We start from the raw sequence: 20,710 nt of genomic DNA, 5'->3' as shown, positions 1-20,710 counted from the left end.
ATCAGCGAAGGGCTGAGTGGCCCGGGTGGGCGGGGATCAACCTCCTAAGAAGCACATGGCTGGCCTCCCACTGCATGGCCCCAGGTTCAGCCTCTGTGCTCCACCGGCACCCTCTCTGGGAGAGCCCGCCAGGCACTCCGGCACCTCCCTGCCCCGGTGGAGTCCCCTTTCCAAATATGGTGAAACAGGGGTTGTTGGGGGAGGACCTGAGCAGCAAACAAACAGAAAGCGGACGCCTCAGACTGACACCCAGAAACTGGACATAGAAACCAGGTTCTATTCCAAGGCCTTTTGATGTTATTGTCTTCCTGGCAATTTCTCTTGGACGAGGATTTCTTAGGAATGAATTTGATTATCATTGTAAGATTTTATGCCTTAAATGAGACATAATTTAACAGATCTCCTGTAGCACCAAAAGCCAGGGGCGCGGATACGGATGTGGGGGAGGCAGAGGTGTGTAACCCAGTGACGATATGCCCCTGGCTGAAATGAAACTTGCCAAGAAACAGCAAACGCTTGCTAGTCCAAAATTTGCCATGTTCTCCGTTTTAGTTTTATTTGTCTTTGGTTTTTGGTTTTATTCGGTTTTATTTATTCTAAGGTTTTGCCAAGAGAAGCCTGGAGTATTTGCATTGGGGAAGGGGGAATGTCAGGTTGGCTGTCCCCAAACCTGACCCAGCAGCAGCGCTGGGTGACCCTGCTTGAGGGGGGAGCTGTTCAGGTTGGGCTGTGCCCAGGCTGTGACAGAGCCCCTGCCATAGGACACATAGCACAGACGCAGACACACTCACACAGCATATAACCCATGAAGCACACAGACACAGCACATACATACAACACACACAGCACACATACTGTGCACACACAGAGCACACCTGCATGGATGCAGTACATACATATGTGCACAGCGCACACAAACACAACACAAGAGGAGACAGCATATACGCAGCACACAACACACAGACACACGGCACATAGAGACAAATAAAGCATACGCACAGCACACACAGCACACCCCTTCTTTGGTTTTGATCATCACACTGGAAGTGCTGCTGGCCTGTCTGCTCTGCTGAGCTGTAAGCCCCGCGAGGACAGGTGGGTCTGTCTTGTTCACCGCAGGGCCCAGGGCCTGGCCCCTGACGGTCAACAGCGCTGCTGAACTGAAGCGGTGCTGAACTGGCTCCGAGTGTCCAGAGGCTCCCAGAATTCGCCCACCTTCCTATTGCTTGGGCCAAAAATCTAGGAACCGTCCCCAACTCCTCTCATATCTGATAGGGCAGCCTCTTCGTGGCTCCCCCTCCAAGCAGACCCAGAGTCTGACTCCTTACCACCTCCTCACTGCCGGCCTGGTCCAAGCCGCCCGCATGGCTCTCTCAGATCATGGCAATGCCTACAAACCGGCCTCCTTGCTTCTGTCCCCACAGTCCACAGCACCCCCCACTCTGCTATTGACACAGCGGTCCGAGTGAGGCTGTTGAAACACAGTCATGCTGGCCCGGCTCAAAACTTTCCAATGGCTCCCCAGTTTGCGCAGCATAAATGCCGAGGTCCTTGTAAGGACTGACAATGCCCCACAAGCTCTGGTCCCGGGGCTGCTAGCCTCCCCACCACCGTGCCCAGCCCCTTCCAGCCCGCCAGGCTCTGTGCGCTTCGTGCAATACCCCAGGCAGGCTTAGGGCTTGAGAAACACCTGAGGGCTTTGCACTTGCCGTTCCCTCTTCCTGCAGTGCTTTTCCTCCATACTGCTCATGGCTGGCTTCCTCACCTCCTCATCAATGTCTCCATAAGGCCTTTCCTCGTCCCCTTATCCAAAATTGCAAAGCCCCACCACCAGCTTTCCTTACCCCTTAATTTTTCTCCATATCATATATCATCACCTGACATACTGTACATATTTTATACCTTATAAAACTTTATATATATACTATATATATACTTTACATATATATATTTTTTTGTTTATTAACTCTTTTCCCTTCTGCTAGGATGTAAGTTTCATACAGACAGAAAGTTTTTCCTGTTTTGCTCACTACTATGTCCTCAAAGTGCAGGACAATGTCTGGCATATAATGGCCACTCAGTGAATATTTATGACTGAGTTAAGGAGGCAGTGAATGAGGCTCTGGAGCTGCAGGGTCTGCTCTCACTCCCTGGCCACCTGGGTTTCTGATTGGCTTTCTATCAGGGAAGGGAAAGGCAGTCCTTTCCGATAGTCTTTGTCTTCTGGGATAATCTGAAGCTATTTGGGAATGGGAGGGGGATAAAGGAAGAAGTGAAAAGTCCAAAAGTCAGTGTTACACGACTCACAGAAGGTATCTGAGGGGTGGGTATCGGAGCGTGTGTGTGTGCAGGCAGGAGAGGCGACCTGCACAGAGTGAACAAAGCGTCCTGTGGACTCAGGGCCCTGGGGACATGTGACTGCGGTTGGACATTAATCTGGGTGCTCAATGCCCTGGAAGAACGATGGTCCTGTGGCCCAGCTGATCTCTCCAGCAGCACCGGTTGGGGTGGGGCCGCCCGCGCCCTGGGCAGGCAGAGACCAGAAGCAGATGGGAAGTCGGGGGTGGGGGCCTGCACAGGACGCGAGTACAGATCGCAGGCTGAAGGCGCCTGGGCTTTTACCCCGAGGAAAGCACTGCAGCGAGTACTAAACTGTGACTTCGCACTTCACCAAGCTGATTTCAATGTTCCTTTAACAGCACTATCACATTTCTAGCAGTTACAATGCATTTTTTTCTTTCCTAGAGGGGACGCTTACAGAGACAGCACAGTGCAATGAAAAAGAGCAGGGACATAAAAGCCTCACTTTAGCTCTCACTTGGATGTGACTTTGAGCAAGTCCCTATACCTCCCTGAGACAGACCTGGATCCAATCCCTGTATGTTACAAGCTGTGTGAGCTCAAGCAAGGAGCTAGGCCTCTCTGGGCCCCAGCTTCTTTAGCTGTAATAGGGGACAATGGTAATTACACTGCTGCTATAAACAGTGAGGTGAGAAATGTAAGTGCAGAGCGCACAGCCTGGCCCAGAAGGGTAGGTGTCATTGGTTTCAAATCTGTCACTGCTGTGTCTAATTCTGTGCTCCAAAGACTCCCTCAGGAGCAGGCCCTTTCTGGACACCTTGGGGTCTTACGCTTGGACTGCTCCATGGTTCCTCAACCAGTAAGTTCTAGTCCCAGGGTCCAGGGGAAGGAGCCTGAGAACAGGAAACTCTATGGAGAGGTCCCCAGATGCTTCCAGGTGCTTGGGAGGAGAGGAGAAAGGAGGGGAGGAGAAGAGGGGCTCAGTGGTGCTCCAGGACCATCTAAGGCCAGAAGCAGAGGGCGGACCTGGCAGGGGCCAGGCTGAGGCCGGTGGCCCGGAGGAAAGAAAGGAGGAGAGCCCCGAGGTGCACCTGTCTCTTCGAGGCCACAACCCTGTGGTAGGAGGGTCAGGGTGGGACTGCTGGGTGCTGGTGCTTCAGGTGTCTGGGGCCCCCTTCTGGTGGTGGCCCTACATTCACCCTGTCCACTGACTGAGCCACAGTATAAGCCTGTGGGGTGGGGTGCAAGGGCCGATGTCTGGGCAAAGGAGACGCCGCTGTCCAGATCCATTCCCTGCTCCTGACGTGTGGGCGCCCTGCTCAGCCGCTGTGGCTTTCACGAATCATTTCCGAACTTTAGGAGGCACTGGGCAGCCGGGGGTACCACGCACGTGGGAAAGAAGTGGAGCTCAGCATTGAGACCAAATGTGGGAGGGTGTCAGTATTAGGCAGAGAGGATATTAAGGGCTAGAAGAGAAAAGGGAGGCAAAGGAGATGGCTGAGCTATGCCCCCTGCTAAGGGGTCTCTAGCACCTTTGGGACCTAAAGCACTTTGGGAGCCATGCCTGAAGATGCTGGTCAGGAGACACGGATGCTGTTCCAGGGCCTAGGAAGGTCCGGGGGTGACGGCTTCTACTGCCAGCTCCCCAGGAGGCTGACTTGGGTGAGCCGCACCCCACCTCTGAGCTTTCTATCCGCAAAATGCAGGAAGTACACCTGCCCCTCCTGCTCTACAACATTATCGGAGGATCCGACCCCGGCGCAGACATGGACACGCTGAGCAGGGCCTGGAAGGAGGTGGTCTTGATGCCACTTGGGAGACAAGGGTTTGGTCCCAGCTCTGCCCCTGGTTCATGGGGCGGCTGGGACAGTCTTGCCTCCTTTTCTAGGACTCAGTTTCCTTCTTTAAGAAACTGAGATGCCTGCAGTACACACAACTCAAAAAACAAAAAACAAAACCACGCCACAAACCACGCCACAAAAAAAAAAAACCCCAAAAAAACACACACTCAAAAAAAGAAGAAGAAGGCTAAGAAGGAGAGGAGAAAGCCATCCCGTTCCCCAAGCCTCAGTCCATGGGGCCAAGGACACAGCCTAGTGCCAGGGGCCGCAGAGGTCGCTGGGTCTTTACCTTCGCAGAGGCGGCTGACTGGCGGAGAGTGCCCGATGAATAGCCACAGAGAAACTATGACAGGAACCACAGTGCGGGGCGAGATGGGGGGAGGGGCGAGGAGAACGTGGCGGGTCAGAAAATGGAGGGCCAAACCCACCAGGGAGGGAAGAGGACCCTCAGGGCAGAGGTCTGGGCTCCTTGGGGATGGGGGCATCAGGGGCGCTTGGATGGGCACCCAAGGGGGCAGCGGCTCTGCCCTCCCCGGGGCCCCTCCGTGCACCCTCCCAGAAGCCATGGGACAAGAAGAAATATGAGATAAAAAGGCATATAACCCTGCAGAAAAACGTCCACCAGCCTACCACTCCAGGGACGAAGGAAACAGAAAGAGTGGGAAACCCTCCACCCCTGTATGGGGTCCAGGAGTGGCGCATGTATAGTCTTTGTGCCATTTCTCCGAACACCCACAGCCACCCACGTCCTTGAGGCTGGACATGCTCCCTTGGCCCGTGTTCCCTATTAGCAGTAGGAGGTCCGGGTGGGGAAGGGGGACTCCCATGGTAAACTGAGTCCTGATCAGGCTCTGGTCTGTGACCTCTCTCTCATGCGACCCTTCTCTGGGCCTTGCGTCCCACCCGCTCACCCCCAATCAGTACAAGAACCAGAGGGGAGGATCTCAGAGGCCCCCTCGCACCCTGCCTAGAACCGCAGGACAGCACCGCCCGGGCTCTGCAGCCAAGGGGGCTCAGCTGAAGCTGTAGGACAAGGGGTGCCTGGACACCAGCCCCGCTTCTGGGGACCCTTCCTGCCCTGTGGAAGCGTGTCCCGACGTTACCATGGCGACATCAGCCTGGAAGATCTGCTTGATGAACTTGTTCCTGGAGGAGTGGACCAGCTGGATGATGTCTCCATGCAGGGTATCCCGGTTCTTCTCCAGGAAGCCTGGGCAGCGGCAAAGAGTGGTCACACCTCCCAGCTCCGGCCGCCTCCACCTGACAAGGCTCACCCCACTTCAAGTCCCCCCAAAGGCCCTCAAAATTCACCGAGTTCACCCATACCCATGTTACAGTGGGGGACACGGAGGCCCGGAGAGGACAGCTGCTGGCCCAAGGTCAGAGAGGACGTGAGGGCAGAGCCAGAACTGGGGCTCCATCTCCCCAACCACACAGCCCCCGCTCCAGCCTGGTCGGAGAGACGGGCAGGAGATCTGTCCCCGGGAGTGAGCACCTTCCTGACTGAACCACCCCAGGGCCTGAAATGCGGCCTAAGTCTTTTAAACAAAGGTGTCAAAAGCCCTTATTAAGTAAATGTGTCATCAAGGAGAGAACACTGTTGATCTGGTACCAGCTAATAGTAAAAAATTTAACTAAAAATAGCTTGCCTTTTGTTTTACAATGTGCCTTCACAGCTCCATTGCTCACAAAGCCCCCCCACCCCTACTACCCCCCACCCCCGCCACCAGAGATGAGGGACAAACAAGAATTATCTTCTCATCCCACAAGCGAGTAAACCGATGTTCAGAGAACTTAAATCAGGTGCCCAACACAGCAAGCCACAGGCAGAGTTAAGGCTCAAACCCAGGGCCCCCAGTGCCAGCCCAGAGAGGCTTCCTGCACCACACAGACCCCAGAGAAGGCTGCCATTCCCAGGAACTAGGGGGTTAGCAACTTGTTCATGGGGGGCCTTGTGAGGATGGGGCAGGAGACAGTGCCCAAGGGCTGGGGATGCCTCAGGAGGAGGACCCTGCCGAGGAGCAGCGCCCTCTGCCCGCAGGACTCAGACCGCCCGGCTGGTAGACCCAGGCGTGAGTCCCGGTGCGAGGCGGCCCACCCGGGGTCTGAGGAGGGGTGAGCTGCAGGAGGCACGTGGCTGTAGAAGGGCGGGCTCTGGAGCTGGGACAGAGTCACAGGGCTCTAACTAAAGCTCTATGACAGGCTTGCTATGGGGCCCTAGGAAGGTCCCCTCTGGGCCTCCGCTTCCTCATCTGACAGGTGGATGACAGCACTCAACAGCTGTTGCTTCTCTTCACATCCCCTGACGCCACCCATGTCAGAAATGAAATGCTGGATTAAAACAGGACTTCAAGAACCAGAAAATGCTGGTAGAACTGCTTAAAGCAGCTCAAAACTGGTTACTGATCTTAGGCAAGTCATTTTACTCTCTGGGCCTCAGTTTGCAAATCCATAGAAGTGGGTGACCCTCATATTCCCTCCAGATCTCACATTCTATGTTTCTATAATTTCCTGTAAAGTTCACGCAGTCTTCATTTCTGTATCCTCAGCAACAGGAAGCCTGGTACATAATAGATGCCTAGTGAATGCTGGTTGAACTGAACTGAAAAATATAGTCTTCTATTACTCTAACCAAAGAACCCATTGGTTTGCCCAACAGCCTTGAACTTAACATTGGCTTTTTTCTTTCTAACAGCTGGGTGGGATCTCACAGCCAATATTTTAAGGAGGACTGAGCAGTCTTCAGATTCCATTCCTGCAGCATGGCTCCCAGACACACTGCTGCCTCTGGACTAACACAAGGAAATACTAAACTGATGGCTCTTTGCTTACTCTGAATTCCGCTGGCTTGGGCTGTGGGTGGGATCCGTGGGGGCTGAATGGCAAGAGCTCAAGGTAGACGCATCCCACAACTGAGGCCCACTGGGGGCTGGCCCTTCACACCAGGGTGGGAGCGGTGGGGTTGGCTAGCACAGTCTGCAGGCTTTTGACACCCTGTAAGAATTCTAAAGGGGGTGAACTTGACTGTGTTCTGACCCTCTTCTTGACTTCTAGCTTGAAAATGGACCCAATTGCATGTCCCAGGAAGATAGAAGTGCATCCCCTTCAAAGCCCACACTTGGTCTGGTTGCTGAGTTCCGGTGTGTAAGGGGGCTGGTTCTAGGCCTGGCTTTGCACCCAATGGGTATGTCATGTAAGGACAGTTAAAAACCCCCGAGAGCCTCAGTTTCCCATATGTACAAAAAAGCATTGAGCCCACCCCAAAGAAGTGAAAGCAGGGCCTCAAGTACTTGCACACTGTGTTCACAGTGGCATCATTTGCAACAGCCAAAAGGTAGAAACAACTCAAATGTCCATCAACAGATGAATAGATAAATTAAAAGGACACAGGCTGTAACAGGTATGAACCTTGAGGACACTATGCTAAGTGAGATAAGCCAAACACAAAAGGACAAATACTGTACGATTCCACTTATATGAGGTGCTTAAAATAGTCAAATACATAAACATGGAAAGTATAATACAGGCACCAGAGGCTGGAGGGGGGACAGGGAGTTATTGTTTAATGCACACAGAGCTTCTACTCAGGGGGATGACTAGGCTTTGGAAATGGACGGTGATGATGGTTGCACTATATTGTGAATATACTTGTCACTGAATTGTAGACTTAAAAATTGTAAAATAGTAAATTTTATATTATATATATTTTACTACAATTTTAAAAATGTTTTTAAAAAGATTTTAATTTATTTTTAGAGAGGAGGAAGAGAGGAAGAAAGAGAGGGAGAGAAACATCAGTGTGTGGTCGCCTCTTGCATGCCCCCTACTGGGGACCTGGCTTGCAACCCAGGCATGTGCTCTGACTGGGAATCGAACCGCCAACCCTTTGGTTTGCAGGCCGGCACTCAATCCACTGAGCCACACCGGCCAGGGTTATTTTACTACAATTTTTAAAATAAAAATCATTGATCCCGATGTGTCCTCTCTGTATTCCAGGACCCTGGTGTCTCTGTTCTGGGCTGGAGAAGGGTAAGGGATGGAAGGAGCACAGACAAAGGGACAGCCTCCCAGCCAGGCCGCTTCTACCTTGACTCTCATAGTAGACGACACCCGCGAAGTGGTTGATCCCGAACTGGGTCTCGTGGTTGTTCTTGGGAGGAATGTAGTTGGAGTTGAGCTTGTGCTGGGAGTTCAACTTATGCAGCATGGTGGTGTCCGTGCCCTGTGGGAACCGAGGGGCAGCTGTCACGCCCGCCTCTCCCTGCTCCCCACTCCCCGCTCTCCTCACTCTCCGCCACGCTCTACTGCCTGCCCCGCCCTCGTCTTTGTACTCCCTCTTCTGGTTTTCTCAAGAGCTTCCCTCCCTTTATGTGTAGGCCACGCAGGAGCTCTCTGGGCCTCCATTCCCCGTCTGTTGAGTGGATGAAGTATAACAACACAATGGTGATAATACATTCCAGCTTAGAAAATCTATTCCTGGGGACAAACTCTTGGGAGCCGTCCCTCTCTGAGTCTAAGACACAGTCCCAGGGGAACTCGCTCCCAGGGAGAGACCTCCTGCCTGTCTCTCTGACCAGCCTGGAGGAGGGGGGCTGTATGGTTGGGGAGATGGAGTTCCAGTTCTGCTCTGCCCTCACATTCTCTGTGACCTTGGGCCACACCTATCCTGTGCCAGCTGTGTGCTTAGATCTCACCATTTGGTGCAGGGCCCAGTGGAGTGGACTATAGGCGATTTCCAAATGTCCCATGAATGCACTTGAACTGGCCCGAGCCACCCTGAGAGGCAGGTGTCATTAGCACCATTTTGCAGATGAGGAAAGCTGAGGCTCAGTGCAGAGGACCCCGCCCTGCCGCAGGCCCACCTTGGGGAACTTGCTCTCCTCATCGATGAGGGAGATGATGTTCATAGGCTTGTTGGCAATCATGTCCAGGGCGTCCTGGTTGTCGGTGAACTCGATGTGCAGCCAGTCGATGCTCTCCAGGTCGTACTCCTCCTGCTCCAGCTTGAACACGTGCCGCACGAAGAACTGCTGCAGGTGCTCGTTGGCGAAGTTGATGCAGAGCTGCTCAAAGCTGGGGGTGGGGGGGCAGTTGCAAAGGGGACACGGAACAAATGGGCATTGTTGAAGCCCTGCTCCACTGCTCAGGGGCCCACCTCTGTCTCCATGTGCAGCGTGCCCTTGGGCGCAGTGGTCCCGTCAAGGACTCTCCAACCTCTGAGCTGGGGTGGGATTGTCAAGCCCAACCCCCTCCACGTGCAGGAGAGGACGCCGAGGCCCAGTGAGAGCAAAGCACTACCCAGGGTCACTCGGTGAGTGAGAGGAGAGTTAAAGCTAGGGTCCGGGGCTCAGGACCCCTAGTTCAGGAGCCTTTCACCTGCATGACCAGGTTCTGTGGGGGCGGCTGGCAGGTGAGCTCCAGCCTCCTGGCAGAGCACCTGGGAGGGGAGGAGCCAAGGCGCCAGGGGAGGTGGGCCATTAGACGGATCCGTAGTGCCGGCGGGACCTGGGAAGGGGGCTGAGGAGATTTGGAAGCAGAGCCTTGACAGCTGATGTCTCTGAGCCACCAACTCAGTGCTTGCCCAAGTGACACTCTAGGTATTCAATGGGGGTGTTTCGGTGGGGCTGCGGAGGACTTTGAGACATCCAGACATTGCAGGAATTGAAGTGATTTGTCAGAGGTCACATAGCTAGGAAATGGGGCAGGCATGGCTGCCTGCCACCTGGGCTCCACCTAGGCCTGCTGTATCTCTCTGCCCCTCTCACGGTCCCCCACGAGTGTGGGACCCCAAGCACAGCCAAGACCCCCATCTCAGCCTTGGCTCACTGGCCTCACCTTCTTCAAGGTACCTGCAGCTTAGGCACCGGGCAGATGGGCAGTGGGGCCTGGAGTGAGGCTCCGACCCCAGCCCCACCCCCACCCCACCCCCCTTGCTGGGCTGGCCTCAGCTGGCCCTGGGGACTGGAGGGGATGGGAAGGGAGGGGAGAAATCCCACTAGGGTGGCTGGAGTCATATTGTCCAGCAGCTTGGCAGGGTGTGCAGGAGACCAACTAAACATAGTTTAAACGGAGAGATGTGACATTTCTTTTGTCTGTGTTGTGGAAGAAAATTCCCACAGGGCAGACCCCCACATATTACCTGTTCACAGCAAAATTCTCAAACCCAAAGATGTCCAGGAGGCCAATGGACCGGCGAGAGTTCTTCACATCCTGGGAGGGGGGCTTGTAAATTGCGGCATTGATCTTGTCTACAATCCACACGAAGAGCCGCCCGTAGATCCCCTGAGAGGTAGGGCGCCGCATTGGCCCCTGGGCCTGGCCACACCCCGCCGTGGGGACAGGCCAAGCTCCTGAGCCTCTTCCATGGAGCAGCGTGCTCTTTGAAACCTCAAGCCTTTACTCAATCTGTTCCCTCTGCCCAGAGCATGCTTTTCTCCTTGAACAACTACTCATTTTTCAAAGCTCCCCAAGACACCTTCCCTGGCCTCAAAGTTTGGGAAGGACTCCCCCTCTTTGGGCTCCCATTCCTCCGTCCATTTCTGTCCACCCCCCAATCAGCTCTGAATGTCTTGAGGTCCCCAGAGCCCAGCCTAGCGCAGGGAGGGGCTCAATGGGCAGCAAACGTGTGACTGGGGACAGGCAGGATTCGGTGCCTTCCCCATCCAAGCCAGCCCTTCTTCAGTGTCTTCCTTGAAGAGAGGGTGTCCCCTGGGCTGAGAACAGCACAGCAGACAGAGTGCCCAAAGAATATGACCCAGCAAGAGGCCCGAAGGGCTGGAGATCAAAGCAGGCCAGAGTGGAGGGCCGCAGGGGGCCGGGGCTGGCTGGGCCCATGGAGGGCGCCATCCCCACCCTGTGAGACTCAGGGGAAGGCAGGCTCTTGCTCAGGCCCCAGAGAGAGTCAATGGCCACAGCCTGGGCTCAAGGGCAGGCCAGAGTCATGGTCCAGCTGTCCACCAGCTCTGTGGACTCCTCAGTTCCTGCCCAAAAGCAACGAACCCTCCCGAGCAGCAGGGAGGGCAGGCGGTCCCTGCACAAGCCCACCTTGACAAAGGCATCTCGAACATCCAGCGCCTGCTCCCTGCTGAGCGGGGTGGACACTGTCTCCCCGCGGGTGATGAGGGTGCGGCTGGTCAGGCAGTTCATCAGGTCTGGGGGGTTCACCTGGTGGGGCGACACCCAGGCACTCGTGCAGCCGCCCACCAGCCGGCCCCTCCTAGAACCCCTCCCACCTAGAACCCCTCCCTCCCACTTCCCAACCAAGCCTCATTCAGACCGTCCCCTCCACTAAGCCGCTCCCCATGGCCCTACAGTCAAATCCTCCCCACCGTCAAATCCTATCCAAACACTGCCACAAAGGGACAGTCCCCCCAGAACGTTGCCTGTCCCTCCAGGACTGGCCCTGGTTCTGACTTTATTCATCAAAGTTTTCCAGCCCAGCAGAGCCTAGTAAGTGCTTGCTAAAAGATGGACTCTCTTGCTCAGGGCCCCGAACCCTGGTCCCGTAAGTACCCCTGTCCCCAGGAGCAGCTGGGCTAAGACAGGGAGTGTGGCTCCCAAGCTCTGGGCTCTACTCCTCCTAGGGGACCTGTGCCCAGCCTAGATCCTGTACATGGTGGGTTCTCAATGTTGACTGTCTCCACATGCCCAGCTGCTGAACCTGAAGTCCCTCTGAGAGAATCAAAAGCAGCCGTGGAGACAGAAGACCAGGCACGGACCTCAAGCAAGGATGCAGCTGTGGCCAGGGACGGGGAGAAGAGGACCTCGCAGGCATCCAAGTTTTCAAATGTCCGGGCTGTCGGCAGCAAGAGGGCGCAGCATCAGGCAAGGGAGGGGCGTGGGGCCTGGAGGCGTCTAAGGGGACCAAACGCCAGCCCTGCCCTCAGGGGGCTGCTCTGTCCACAGAGGACATCATACTGTGATTAAGTCCTTCTCTGGGTCGACATATGTTTGATGAATGTTCTCATCACGATCTATGGGCACCATAAACGTAGTAACTGGGTGTGTCCTGGCCCTCGAGCAGCAGGCACTGCGGTCACGCCCCCTCCCCCCACCTCCACCCAGACCCCCAGAACACTCAGTGGCTCCTGTGAGACAGGTTCTGTGAACCCACTTAACTCAGGACCTGATACCAGCTGTCCTTCCCGACATGTGCCCCGCTTTCTCAGGCCTCAGGGCCTGCGCATAAACTCTTCCTTCGGCCTGGCCTGCCTTTCTTCATGTCGCTTAGTCTTTTAAGACTCACTAAGCTGCAAGCTCCTTAGAGCTGGAAGTATTCACTCATTCACTGAACAAACTTCCCCAGAGGGACAGTTTTGACTTAAGCTCAGGCTCTTACTCTGTCAAGGGACCATGTCGGGTACCAAGGGTAAGAGCGGAGTGGGACTGGGTGCCTGCCTTAGAGGACCACCTCCCAGCCTGGCACAGAGTAGGTGCCCAGGGAGCGTTAGATGAGTGAACACGTTCTTTCCTGGCCTTTCCCCTTTTCTGAACATGGATATTCTGTCACTCATTCCGTAGTATGAATAAATTGAAAAACTTATCCTCTCTCCAAGGCACCTGACCTTAAAGAAGGAACCGAATTTGGAACTGGTCTTAAAGGGCCAATAGTCCGCCCCCATCACACTTTATCTGGACTCTCTGTGGTGGAATTTCAGTGCCACGAAACCACCCTGTGGCCAGCAGATCCGTTCAAGTCTCCCACAGGTGAATTCTTCCTCAGAGGAACATGCTGAGGCAGAAACAGAGCCACCTGGACCCCCCGCCAGCGAGGTGCCAGGCTGCCCTCGGACCCAGCGCAGGCCTGGGGGAGCGGAGTGCCATTCGGGCCCCTCACCCTCATACTGCAGGTTGCCCAGGTGCAGGATGGAGGCCAGGAGCTTCGAGATCTCCCAGTTCTCGGTGTCGGTGAACATGAGCACCTTCATGGCGGAGCGGATGTTGGCGTACTCCTGGCTGTCCTCCCGGCCCTCACAGGTTATGCAGTTACCCTGGGGGAGAGGGGGTACAGGAGGACCTCAGGGAGCCCCAGAGGGGCAGTGCCTGAGCCGAAGGGCCCTCACTGCCGAGCCAAGCCAGCCTGGGGCTCCCGGCCTAGTGAGCACCCTGACTCCTCCAGAAAGCCTGGAAAGCTCCTGCCTGGGAGTCTTGAGAACACATTCCCTGTATCTGGAAACCCTGGAGGCCTGTTTTCTCATGAGTAAGAGGAGCTAGGTCACCGACGCCAGGCCTGGTCCTCGCCCTTTCTGGCAGTCACAGCACCTGGGCCCTGCTGGGCTCCCCTCCACCCACGGTCACCCACCCTCAGGGACTTGACCTCCTCACCAGGCGCAGCCTGGGGGAGGAGGAGCACCGACAGGGCCAGCCCCACCGTGTGTGCGCCTGGGAGACGTGTGTGTGTGTGTGTGTGTGTGTGTGTGTGTGAGAGAGAGAGAGAGAGAGAGAGAGAGAGCCAGGTCAGCCAGCTACAGGAAGTGTGCAGGAAGACCTACAATACGCACACATGCACCTTTGCTGCCCCACTTCCCTCAGGTGCCATTGCCCACATTTGTGTCCACGTGGCTCAGCCCCGTCCAGCTCCAGGCAACCAGCAACCAGCAACCAGCAATAAGGCCTCCCCAGGAGCAGGGACGCTGGTGCCCCTGAGCCAGCCTGCTGTGTGCATGGCCACCCACCTAGCTCTGGGTGGCAGCAATGGCTCTGGGGTCCACTTCTCCTTGGTGGCCTGCCAGCAGCAAGAGGCTGGCACCAGAGCCCTGCAGTCAGCGAGCCCTCAAGCAGGGAGCCACAGCGGCCTGCACCCTACACCCGGGGGGCCTGGCGGGGGTGCCGGTCTTCACGTCCTCTAGGACTAAACCAGCACAGCTGAGACGTCCAGGACGGTCTGTGTGCAGATGCACTGGTGTGTGTGCCTGTGTGTCCCTGGGCCTGGGACATCTACACACATTTAGGAATACGTGTCTGTGGTGAGCATTTGTTTAGATGTGTGCAAGCGAGTTTGTGCCCAGGTGGGGAACAGGCCTTACGGGCAACACAAGACCAGGGCGGGCTGGGGCAGGTCAGGAGACCGGAGAAACCCACCTGAAAATTCCCACCCACTGGGCCTGGAGCTGGGGCGGGGCTGCGCGGGCTGCCCCCCCCCCCCCCCGCCCCGCTGCCTCCCTGGGGTGTGTATCCCCCTCCCTGGATGCCCAAGCTGGGCCTCACCATAGCCAAGTAGTTGTAGTCCGTGGCCTGGCCCAGGCCCAGCTTCTTCTTCTGGTCCTCACTCATGCCCTCCAGCATGCAGTAGAACACGTGGTAATTCCTTTCATCAGGGGCCTGAAAACGTGGGCACAGGTATTGGAGGACAGGCTCACGCAGGCAGCAGCCCAGGGACAACTGAGTCTACTCAGACGGTGTAAGTGCCACGCGGCACTGTGGCTCGGGGTCCTGTGCTGGGGCAGCTTTGTCCCTGGGCTTGGGCCCACCTGGCGACAGACGCGTGACTTCTCCAGCAGGTACTGCTCGATCCTGGCGCCCTCGATGGCGCCCCGCTTGTTGAAGTGGATGTCGATGTACTTTCCGAAGCGGCTCGAGTTGTCGTTGCGGATGGTCTTGGCATTCCCGAATGCTTCAGGGTGGGTAGAGGGTCACGGGCAAGGTCAGCCCCCACCCGGCCACCCAGCCCTGCCCTAAGATCCCTGGCCCTACCTTCCAGGATAGGGGTGGCCTCCAGCACCTGCTGCTCGATCCAAGAGTGCTGCCCACTGATGGCCGCCAGGAACTGCAGGATCAGCTTCGTGCTCTCTGTCTTCCCTGCCCCAGACTCCCCGCTGTGGGGGACATCCAGACAGAGCAGGGCCTGTCACCGTCTGCACTGCCTCTCCCCACAGAGCTTCAGCCCAAGCCACCTCCCCCACCTGCCCTCCCCTGTCTCTTAAATGGGCTGAAAACGCGACTTTCCAGGGCTGGCAGAAGGCTAAAGGAGCTCATTGCTCTGCCACAGCCAAAGCACCCTTCTGTCCTTACTTGCCATAGAGCATGGCACGTATTAGATGCTGGTTGTGCTTTGTCCTTTTACACCCTGCCTGAGAAAGAACAGGATCCTGAGGTTTCAGCTGACCATAACTTAACAGGAGCCAGCAGTTAAATGAGATCGGTTTCAAAAGCTAACATGAGCTTCGGTAGCATTAGTAGAGATATAAGACCTGGGAAAGAGGAGGTGATTCTCTGTATTATGAAATATTGGCAGAGCTCTAGGGCAGAGGTGTCCAACCTTTTGGCGTCTCTGTGCCACACTGGAAGATGAAGAGTTACCTGGGGCCACACATTAAATACATTGTGACACGTAATCACACACACAAAAATCTCATAATGTTTTAAGTAAATTTACAATTTTGTGTAGGGCCGCATTCACAGCTCTCCTGAGCTGCACACGGCCCGCGGGCCGCAGGTGGGACCCCGCTGCCTAGGGGGCTGAGCCTGGAGCTCCACACCGGTGCTGCTACGCCCACCTGATGATGCAGCACTGGTCACGGCTGTTGCGTTTCATGTTGAAGTAACAGTTGTCGGCGATGGCAAAGATGTGCGGGGGCATCTCCCCAATCTTTTTGTTGGTGTACTGGCGGATGTGCTCTGGCGAGTAGATGGAGAGCAGCTGGTAGGGGTTCACAGCCACCAGGATGGAGCCCGTGTATGTCTGTGAGGACAAGGAACAGGAAGCTCACCACTTCCCCTGTGGGAGGCCCTGGCTCCCGAGAGCCTTGGGTTCTTCCTGCTCCATCCCTTTGGGAGGGACAGCGCTGGCTTTGCAGTCACATGGCTCTTGTGTCAGAATCCTGCCTCCCTATAATCTGGGGGCGGGTCTTCAGACTAGTCTGGCTCAGAGGAGGGGTCAGCGACATGTGATGAAAGGAGAAAGGAAATGAGGTGAGAGGGAGAGGGGGTCTCTGAGCCTTGATTTCTTTATCTGTAAAATGGGTATAAAGCAAACTGTTTATGAAACTAAAGAAAGTCCACAGCACACCGGAGGCACTGCTCAAGTGCGGGCTCCCACCTGTGCCTCCAAGCCCTGCAGCCCACTCTTTTAGGGTGACGTTCTAAACTGGACCTTTCTGGAACAGAGGGAGTGGAACCTAGCCAGAAAAAACTGAAGGGGCTGCTAGGGTATGTGGTTTGGGAGCTGGGAGGGCCCAGTCCCTGCAGCACTGCCCCTGGGCCCTGGGGACAGAGCACCCCCAGGTGTCCTGGGAAGTATGGGCTCCAGGGCCGGATGCGCCTCAGAGAGCCATCCGGGGCCCTTCTCTCTGTGGGCTCCTCTCTCAGTGCATAGAATGGCCACCCAGGTACAAAAGTTCCTGCTGTGGGCCTAGGGCTTGCCGTGCAGGGGACAAGAAGGCCACCAGGGCACCGTGAAGCACTCAGGGTTACTTTTCCCTCCTCCAGCCCCTCCCCACCCCAACCTGAAAAAGTCAGGCCCAGCCTGTAATTGGTGAGGGGTATATTGACATCTGGGCCTGGACAGGCTGAAGAAAGATGTGACCTCACAGGGGAGGTGACAGCCCCATCCACCACCTCCCACGTAGGGTTTGGTGCCCCCCACCAGAGCCCCAGCCATGCCCCAGCAGCCTTAGCTCACGGGAGAGGCACTGCTGCTGGAGAGTCAGGCAGCCCTGGGTGGGGCGCCTGACACCCAGACGCCGCTCCTGGTTCTGCCCACCCTGGGCCAGGAGGCCTCACCAGGCATTACCCTTCCCTGGGACTTGGAGGACTCTGCTCTTTCTCCTCGGCTCCCCTCTATGCAGCGTGTGCCAGAAGCAGCTGAGCCTCACCATGTGGACCAGCTGACCATGCGCAAGGGCGCAAGGAGGAAGAGACGGGGTGGGACGTGGGACATGGGACGGGGAAGGGGCCTGGAGGGAAGCGGCCAGGCCAAGCACACGTGGAGAGCTGGGCCGTCCCTGTGCCACACTCACCCGCCCTCCACAGCTGGTCTGAGGCTGGAAGGAGAGGAGCAGGAGAAAAGGAAATTGGTCAGCGGGGAACAGAGGGATAATGTTCTTCTCCACCAACCACCCCCCACGGCCCCGAGCTGGGGCAACTTCTCAGAGCAGGGCACGCCGACCGCTGGCCCCCGGACACTCTGCCAACTTCCCCTACAGCTCAGCGCTGTCCAGCTGTGGGAGCCAGTGAGACCCTGCTCTTTGTGTGGGGAGGGGCCACAGGGAACATCCCTTCGGCAGATCGCTTTGAGTCTTTAAGCCTCAGTTTGCTTATCTGTAAAAGGGGGATGGTTAACATCTACCTCCCAGGCTGTTGTAAAGACAAAAGGGCATAACCTTTGACAGGAGCCTGGCGCAAAGCAGCTGTCCCTAAGTGCCACTTTCTTTTCTTCTTCATACCTCCTTAATAATGTGATGCTCAATCACCTGGCCCATGAACACCACATGGTATGAGTTGGCTCCACGCAGTCATTCAAGAACCTGAGACACACAGGGAGGCTGACAGCTGGACACTGGGGGCCAGGGAGGGAAAGCCTGGGGCTGTGGGGACTCGGAGGGGGCCCGCGGATTCCTCGAGGTCAGGGGTGTGGGAGAGGAGGAGCTGCGGTCTCTCAATGGGAATCAAGCACAGAGGCATGAAAGGGCGTGACATTTGGGAGGTCTGCTGGGAAAGGTCACCCTGGCCGCTGCGTGAGGACGAATCGCAGCTGCTGAGGCTGGAGGCAGAGACAGTATTTCAGACCTAATGAACCAGTCAACGGGGAGGGGAGTCGGAGGCAGGCAGAGGTGGCCCGAGAGCAAGCTCTGGGACCGTGGGAAAGGGGCCGTGCCGAGACCCAGGAGAAGGCTTCCCGGGGCTGGGTCTCGACCCGCTTGCCCCACCAGGGCTTCCGTCGCCCTCTCTCCTATGCCCACGGTCCAGAGGGCCCTCCTGAGCACCAGGCCTCTCAGTCCCGTGCCTCCTGGTGTCCCCGCCTGATGTGCACTCTGCCCAGAGCAGAGCTCCCCTCCCTCCCCAGCCCGCTCCTCCCCAGCGTCCCAGCTTGGCTGACAGTGCTGTCACTGTCCTCAGCCAGGCAGGGCAGGACCTGGGACCCCCCCCTCCGCACCTCCCTCCTCTTCACACCAGCCCCCGTCTCTCCTTTGGCACGCCCACCCTCCGGCCTGCCTGCGGAGCAGCTCCCTGCTGGGTCCCAGGTTCCACCCACCCTCCCCGGGGGCAGGGTCAGCTTTAAAACATCTGCCCTGTCATCCTCTCCTGAACAACCTTGGGCGGCTTCCCATGGCCTCAAGGCAAAGTCCCTATCCTTTCCCTGCACACAGACCCCACAGCCAGAGGCTCCCTCCATGGTGACACTCCGGCTAAAAGCCCCACAGTCCATCGCCTGCCCCTTCGCCCAGCTACTGACACCTGCTCACCCTTCCACTCCAGCTGAGACGACCCCCTGCGGGAGCCGAGCGCCCTCCTGTGGGACCCGTCACCGCCCACGCAGCGCGCTCCCCGTGGCCCACCGGGCTCCTCCGTAACTCCGGTCACGGCCTCTGCCCCCAGCCTTGCTCTCCTCTATGCCCTGCGCAGCACGTAGGACACTCAGCAACTAAAAGAGTGACTATGTTAATGGGGAAGCAATGACCTGCTGACCACAAGGACACAGCAGGGGAGGGAGCTCAGGGGTCAGGCCTGTGGGCAGCGCTGAGGCAGCCCTACCTACCGGACAGGAAGGACGGCCCAGACACGCAGCTAGTGGACAAGCACAGAGCAGTGTGGGGCGCCATGTTGCCGCCTGTGCAGACAGTTTTAATTGTGTGTCTATATACAATTTGATATCATATATATGATGCACATACATATACAGTTGACTATCTGTACCCATGGTTTCCCCATCTGTGGATACAACCAACCACAAATCAAAAATATTCGGAAAAAAGAAAGTTACATTGTTGCTGACATGTACTACGGTAGTCAGGCCTCTCATGGCTGGGTCTGGACTGAACATGCTCACTTTCTTCCTTGTCATTATTCCCTAAATAATACAGTGTAACAGCTATTTATATAGCTGTTACATTGTATTAGGTATTATAAGTAATCTAGAGATGATTTAAAGTATACAGAAGGATGTGCCTAGGTTATATGTAAATACTACACCTTTTTATATAAGGGACTTGAGCATCCATGGATTTTGGTGTTGGCTGGTGGTCCTGGAATGGATCCCCTATGTGTACCAAAGGATGACTGTATGCATATGTCATATATGATATATAGAGAGTCTTTCATTTGAAGGATAGATTAGAAATTAGTAGCAGTGGTTCTCTGTATGGCAGAAGGAAAACTTCCCAATTCGTAGCACATATACCCATTTCAAAATAAATAATGTAACCAAGGCCTCTCCCTTCAGTGAGAGGACCCTCCCGGGAAGAAGGGCAAGAACACACCAACTGCCGGGAAGGTCCCTGCCGGGTGCAGGACTTGGCAGCTTCCATTGCATCGCCCCCTTACCTCCTCAGCAGGCAGAGAGGGGCCGACGCACCCGCTTCTCAGAGGGGAGGGCTGAGCTCGGGAAGGGGAGGGACTTCAAGCTCACGCAGCAGATAGGCAGGGGGTGGGATGAGCAAGAGGTCCTGGCACCAGAGCCCTAGCTCTCCCCTCCCCACCTGGACTTCCCCAAATCCCAGGATGCACCTGGGGGACCGTGGAGCTGGCAGTGGGAGAAGTGGTTGGCCGTGGCGAGCACTGGGCCGCAGACCTGCCCACCCCTCTCTGGGCCTCTGTCCCCACCGGCTCTCACTGATGCCTCCTGACCCTCGGGCCCTCTCTGTCCCAGAGCCCACAGTCAGCAGACAGGGAATGCCCACCTGCCCAGCATGGGCCCCTTGCTCGGATCTCCAGTAATAAAACCTGCCCAGTGGGGCCACGGGCTGGGCTTGAAGACAGATAAGGACTATTCCCAGGCCAGGGACAAAGCACTCAAGGTCCCTAGGGGCCTCCAAATCCCCAAGGGGATTTCAGGAGGCCTCTCTGGGGCCAGGGACACACCCTAGGAGATGTGGCAGGGATCCATTTTTCCTCAAGCTCCACCTCCTCTTGGAAGCCCTCAGGTCCGCCAGCCTTCGGGCTCTCTCTTAGCAAACTGTGGAAACCAAAACACATGTCCAGGGACACACGTACCTTCCCAGAGTCCCAAAGGTGTCCACCCAAGGAGTCTCCTCATTTGCCAGAGGAAAGGCTATGACCAGAGAGTGGCAGAGACTCCCCAAAGGCCACATGGCAAAACCCGGACCGAGGCCTCCCAAACCTCTGTTCAACATCAGGAAGTCATGGGTCCCTATCAGCTCTGCCACCTGCTCCCTGCAGAGCCCCGGGACAGCCCCGGCCTCTGCGACCATGCTGTGAGAGATTGCTATGTGTGCTCTGGGGGCCCCCTCCTATTTTCAGTGCCCGGGGCTGATTGGTGGCCCTGGGGTGCTATCTGTCCCTCAGGCTCCTGGAGGCAGGCCAGCTGGAGCAGGCAAGCCCAGGGCAGACGGTTAGGGACAGAGTGTCCGCCCCGCTCGTGGCTGTGAGCGCTGCGGTAATCTGAGGAAATC

At 56.4% G+C, this 20,710-nt stretch overlaps 1 protein-coding gene across 2 annotated transcripts in view; it reads right to left on the bottom strand.

Annotated features, from left to right (window-relative positions):
- Window positions 1-20,710, bottom strand: part of MYO7A (myosin VIIA) — a 66,357-nt gene that overhangs the window by 36,137 nt on the left and 9,510 nt on the right. For both annotated transcript variants that reach the window (XM_054576158.1, XM_054576159.1), the window contains exons 3-13: window positions 15,638-15,822; window positions 14,835-14,956; window positions 14,612-14,754; window positions 14,349-14,462; window positions 12,979-13,132; window positions 11,861-11,937; window positions 11,187-11,306; window positions 10,282-10,424; window positions 9,005-9,215; window positions 8,229-8,364; window positions 5,246-5,352 (exon numbers count right to left, since the gene is read on the bottom strand). In XM_054576158.1, coding sequence (XP_054432133.1) covers window positions 5,246-5,352; window positions 8,229-8,364; window positions 9,005-9,215; window positions 10,282-10,424; window positions 11,187-11,306; window positions 11,861-11,937; window positions 12,979-13,132; window positions 14,349-14,462; window positions 14,612-14,754; window positions 14,835-14,956; window positions 15,638-15,822 — 1,512 coding nt within the window. The remainder of the gene's footprint in view (window positions 1-5,245; window positions 5,353-8,228; window positions 8,365-9,004; window positions 9,216-10,281; window positions 10,425-11,186; window positions 11,307-11,860; window positions 11,938-12,978; window positions 13,133-14,348; window positions 14,463-14,611; window positions 14,755-14,834; window positions 14,957-15,637; window positions 15,823-20,710) is intronic.

This window comes from Pteronotus mesoamericanus, unplaced genomic scaffold, assembly GCF_021234165.1.
Source record: "Pteronotus mesoamericanus isolate MK-2021 breed Mesoamerican mustached bat unplaced genomic scaffold, CSHL_Meso_final contig_33, whole genome shotgun sequence".
In the NCBI taxonomy this organism is placed as follows: domain Eukaryota; kingdom Metazoa; phylum Chordata; class Mammalia; order Chiroptera; family Mormoopidae; genus Pteronotus; species Pteronotus mesoamericanus.
Note: the sequence above shows the minus strand (reverse complement) of the source record. Positions and strands in the feature narration are given on the sequence as shown.